Genomic DNA, 5,915 nt, shown 5'->3' with positions numbered 1-5,915 from the left:
CTCTCTCTCTCTCTCTCTCTCTCTCTCTCTCTCTCTCTCTCTCTCTCTCTCTCTCTCTCTCTCTCTCTCTCCCCCCTCTCTCTCAATCTCCCCTCTCTCTCTCTCTCTCTCTCTCTCTCTCTCTCTCTCTCTCTCTCTCTCTCTCTCTCTCTCTCTCTCTCTCTCTCTCTCTCTCTCTCCCCCTCCCTCTCCCTCTCCTCTCTGTGTGTCTCCCTCTCCTCTCTCCCTCTCCCACTCTCTCTCTCTGTCTCACCCTCTGTTGTCCTTCCCCACCCTTCCACCATCTGCCCCCTTCTGCAGATGCACTGCAACAAAACAAGCACAAATTAGCCAGACGGTCATTGAGTGTTTGGTGGCGGCGTATGATTTGTGTGTCCTGGTGCTCGTGTTCCCCCTCGTCCATCCCCCGCGTCCTGGCCCTGGTGGCTGCCTCTGCTGTGGGGGTAGCGGCGTGGGGACGAGGGAGGAACAAGCCCATGATGAAGGCCTGACCTTTGGACGCGCTCCGTCATTAGCGTCCAGACCGGGGGATGCACAGTGGAGGGAGGGAGGGAGGGAGGCCGGGGGGGGGAGGGAAAGGGTGAGAATAAGTAGGAGCAATGGCAGACAGACAGACATTCAGACAGTCAGACAGAGGAAGGGATAGAGAGTTGGGAAGAGAGAGAGTGATAAGAGGCAATGATCTCTTATGCAAGCACTTTTTGGTAAAGTCATAGCCATATTCTGTGATATTACACGTGGAGCTGGGTCTGTGTTAAGTGTTGTTGTTATTTTCCGCTCATAGGCGGGGTGCGGTGTCGAATTCACATCTTCTGCGTGTGAGGCTCGCTCTGCAGGGTGCCTCCAAAACACTGATCAGCCTTTCCAGAAACCACCTACAGACACACACAGACACATGTACAATCAGGAACACACAAACACACACTTAATCACACACAAGCACAGGCAAGAACATATATAAACTGAAACACACACAAACGCATACACCCGCACAAACACACACATACACACATACACACACACACACTCCCACACACACACACACACATACACACACAAGCAGACACACTCAAACACACATGCAGACAGAATCAAACACACACGCACACACACACACACACACACACACACACACACACACACACACACACACACACACACACACACACACACACACACACACACACACACACACACACACACACACACACACACACACACACGTACGGGCACAGATGCCAGGGCTCAGCCCATGGCTGCCTCCCTATGAGACCATTCCCCTTCGGTGAATGGTACCACCTTCGGCGATAAAGAAGCTACCTCACACAACCCCACACTCACACACACACATGCACACAAAGCCAGATATATAGCAATACACAGAGCGATATTCGGAGGCAACCTCCGCACTCACAAGTACGTGCAGGTAGGTCGGCGCGGAGCGGGTTCACAATGGTTAGCTTAGCTACACGGCTGCCTACATAACTCCAAACCCTGCGGCGTGATCCTACTTCATCTTTACTAGCTCGAGGTGAGAGGAAGAGAGCTCAACACCTCAAGAAAAGACAATCTACACCTTGCAGGCATTCTAACATAAAGGGAGAGCTGTGGAGGGTTGGGGGGCGGGGTGGGTGTATTATGGTATTGGTGGTGTGGGAGTGTTGGCTCGCTAGGTTTGCATTGAAGGACAACAAAACACAGACAAAAAAAACTGTTTAGCATTTTTTAGGGCGAATGGTGGGCCCTTTAAGCATTCAAATTTGAATTGAGAATTGATTTAAATAACTTAAAAAAACATAATATATAATAATAATAAAATATAATTTTCTCCAAAAAATGATATTTGCTTATAATTATTAATAGATTTACAGTTTTATATACATTATACATCAATATGAATCTGTTCATATATTAACTTTACCAACGGTCACCAATCCTCAGCTCGGTTAACCTATTTTATTCCCATCAAAACAGCATTTGCGGGGTCTCTCCCCCCCGGTTGCAGGGGCGGTTTAGAGTGTTTTACAGTGACGTGTTGATGGACAACGCTTTGCCCCCCTGGCTGATCCGGCCCGGGTTGTAACGCCGCCGTAATTGCCCCGACCGGTCGCAGTAATGCTGCTCTTGCTGCAGCGCGCTGGCTTCTCATTATGCTAATGTATTCATCACAGCTCTCATTGGGTGACCTTATCTATCCAGGGTTTAATTCCCAACACATTCCTTTTTAATTGTAACTGTTTCTCTTACTCACTCGTCTACCAGCTCCTCTCATCCCCTCCCCAAATCCCTCAAATCCTCCAACTTCCAAACCTCCCTCCCCCCCTCCCCTGCATTCCTTTAACCTGTGGCGACTTCCCGCCCCGCATTCACCGCCGGCGCAGGCACTGCTGCCCCGGTCAGAAATTAATAAGCCATTATGGCGGCCTGCCGCGACCGCGCTCTGAGCGACGTGTCGAGTCACGGCACGCTGTCGACGACTGATTTCAACTGAAATGGTCGGCGGGAGGAAACCGTGACTTCACCAACAGCTGGTGGGGAATGAGGAGAATGTGTGTGTGTGTGTGTGTGTGTGTGTGTGTGTGTGTGTGTGTGTGTGTGTGTGTGTGTGTGTGTGTGTGTGTGTCCGTGTGTGTGTGTGTGCGTGTGTGTGTGTGTGTGTGTGTGTGAGTGTGTTGCGATGGCGGCGGTGTTCACCTTTTAGCTGTCACTCGGCTGATTGGATTAGCCCAGAGATAACTGTATCATGCACTGTGGCGCATTTGATTTACAGGGGAAAATTATTATGTGCCCTTTAACTCTGCCCATTTAATGGACAGAGATGAAATTACCTGTGAAAGCTGTTATTACAGAATTGTATAAATCTTTTTCTGTCTGTGGCTGAATTTAATCATTTTCTGCACTAAAGTAAATGCATTGTCTCGAACCGCGGCAGGAGACACTGTCGCTTCGTACTTTGAGTCCTCCTGCTTTCCCCCCGGAAGCGCTTCCTCTTGTGTTGTGATTGAGCTGTCACCGTAACGCAATTATCACCCGTTGAAGGCACTGCGGCAATATATTAAACGTTCATCAAGCCTCGTGGTTTTATGTAGACTCAATATAGACTGTGAACCAAACTCGGATACCACGGCGGTGGAATGATCTCCATATGCAAGCCGTCATGTATCCTCTTAAGAGCCGGGCTCCCTGTGTCACGTTGTCGACATGGTATGCTGTTTGAATTGTTGTGTCTCAGGTCTTAAAAACAACAGAAACAACAATAAACAACTCGGGACAGACCAGGGCCAGCACGAGCTGATGAAATGGAGCACAACACGGGTACGGCGATTGAAATCGCCAAAGCTCTCCAGACGCAAACACAAGCGCTCCCTTTCCGCAGCTAATTGTGTTTTCCCATTTAGCCGGCGAGAGGCAGAGGCGCTGACTTCCCTGCGTTCCGACCTCTGTCTGCCGCCTTCCCGAGCGCAGGTTATCGTTTGCCATTTAGTGAACGTGTTCAGCACCAAATCACGCTGTTTGTTTGCAGAAATTGAGGTCGCCTTAGAGTGCACCCTACCCGGGCACTGTCTAATCGGCAGACTCTTTAACGCGACGCTGCCGGTGGGAGAAACGCCGCAGAGCCTGGCAGGTGAGCGGACCGCCCAGCGGGGTCACAGTTCAAACACAGCCCAGAGGAAAACAATTACAAATGAGCGTGTCTATTTTAATGCTGAATGAAGACACAATTGGTTCCAGGACAACCGATTCTGTACAATCACATCACCTGACGCGGACGGCACTGTCTGCCAGGCGCTTTATGTTTCCTTCCTATCGATTAGGGATTTAACAGTGTTTAGTTTTTGATTTAAGTCAGCGCCGCGCGTTGTGCAGCTAATCACTTACTGTTTGAGCATTAGCGATTTCCGACGACGTCTTCGATCGGCTGAAATGCATCCCAGGAGAGTTCTTATCCGCTAACTGATTGCGCCGCCGGTTGATTATATTCAACAACCCCAACCCCTCCCTGCCCCCCCTCACACACAGTCACATACAAACTGCTCCCCACACACACACACACAACCACAGACACACTTCCATCCAGTCAAGCGCTACTTCCTGAGACTCGAGCAGCATATCTGTCTATGCTGCTAATCTCCTGAAGATGGAGTTGCCTCTTCAGTTCTGTTGCGGGGGGCGTGGAGGCTGGGGGAGGGGGGGGGGGGGGGGGCACAAGCTAATCACACAGTGAATCTGAGCAGTAGACAGCATGAAGGGGTTCATGTGTAATTAATCCAGAACAATGCCGTGGATTACGCCTGGCGAGCGAGAGGCGGATCTAAGTGACACTGGAATCAAACACACCACACGGCGTTGGATCTTCAGCACTCAGCGCCCGTTACACAGTTCATCCTCTCATCATCAACACCATAGAGGGAGTCTCTTACTCTCTTTGTTCTGACACAAACAAAGACGCACAATTGTAAACAGTTTATAAATCCCCCATGTGTGTTTGTTTCTTGGTCCGATGACGTTGTAGGCCATGGTGAGGACCACAAGTAGGCCATCCCGTGATTAACCCAGGCACAGGTGCTGCAGACGCAGCAGCATCCAGGACTGTAGGTCGACACAATTGTCCTAGCTTTCAGATGGATGCACCTCTTGGAGAGAAAGAGGCCATTAAAGACTCCATTAATTAAATAAGAACATCATGGTTTCATTTTAATTCTCTATTTCTAGCCAAAAGCATTATTTTTCCCGCCACCTGGGTCGTGAATGACCAACATAGATGTTAGCTCTGGTAGATTCATCAAACTTCAAATGCTGGTTGGGCCGCGGTTTGCATTGGATTGTAAAAATAAAAGTGTGCCAGTCTCACATAAAACAAGTCAATTCAGTATTTTATAGTCATTTCGCTCTTTAACATTCAACTTACTAGCATCTGTTTCAAAACGCCTTTAGAGTTGGCATTTGCCAAATTGCCAAGCAGTGTAATTGTATTACTTTATTTTATTGTGAAAGAGCCAAAATGTATGCAGACGTAATACACATGAATGTGCTGGTGTATCGGAAGGAGCTGTTAGTGATTTCCTCTAAGTGCACTGGGGTCGCTGCATTTTGGGTCAGTGGTTCCCATGAATATTCATCGGCGTAGTGCTTGCGTGTTTCCAGGCTTCCCCGAGCTCCTGCTTCACCACTCCGCTTGAATCGCACACACAGCTGTTAGTTTTACATATGTTAGTCACATCTGCCTCTTACTTCACATATATGTGAATCGAAGTGGTTGAGTCGAAGATTAATAAAACATAACGTTTTTCTTTCTCCACGATTGAATATGCTACCGCAGTGTTGCACATTAACGTGAATCAACCATATGCAAATCCCGACTCGTGACTAACCCAATAGACTATGGAGGAGCGGTGGGTCCCATCGTAGAAACCAGAGAGCGGACCACAAAGTTAACCATGTAGGTGGGTTCTTTCTTTTGGCCATGGGTCAGCAGCAAGGGGTCCGTGATGGAAGGGGGGCTGGCGGTTTGTGCTTTAAGTCTGATGCTCGTTTTATTTCGCCCTGAAAGACGGAGAGAATTAATGGCAAGCGTGGCTCGGGAAAAGCTCCAGCACCGGCCCTGGGGGCTGTTACTCAATTATGCCCCTTAATCACAGCCACAGCTCGCGAACACTGCTTGGCACGGGACGCGGCCGTCCACCGGGCCACTCAATGGGAGCCATTGATCAAGCCCCGCCAGTGTGCTCTGGAACCTGCAGGGAGGGTTTGGAGGAAAGAGTCAGATAAAAGGAAAGGGCTGAAAGAACGGGCCACAGGAGAGACTTGCTAAGTTGACGTGCGTCTTTTGTGATGTGAAAAACGAACACATAGCCCGGAACGCTGAATATTAGTGAATATAAAAATGTATGCATGAATTTCTGAGTTCCTTTAAG

General features: G+C 49.0%; 1 protein-coding gene across 1 annotated transcript in view; it reads left to right on the top strand.

Moving 5' to 3' along the window:
• Positions 1-3,299: 3,299 nt before the first annotated feature.
• The window catches only part of LOC130405679 (calsyntenin-2-like), a 139,943-nt gene continuing 137,327 nt past the window's right edge, over positions 3,300-5,915 (top strand). Inside the window, 2 exon segments of the mRNA XM_056610850.1 lie at positions 3,300-3,315; positions 3,524-3,625. Of these exon segments, the coding sequence (XP_056466825.1) occupies positions 3,300-3,315; positions 3,524-3,625 (118 nt within the window).

This window comes from Gadus chalcogrammus, chromosome 16 (genome assembly GCF_026213295.1).
Source record: "Gadus chalcogrammus isolate NIFS_2021 chromosome 16, NIFS_Gcha_1.0, whole genome shotgun sequence".
Classification (NCBI taxonomy): domain Eukaryota; kingdom Metazoa; phylum Chordata; class Actinopteri; order Gadiformes; family Gadidae; genus Gadus; species Gadus chalcogrammus.
This window is presented reverse-complemented; position numbering and strand designations above follow the sequence as displayed.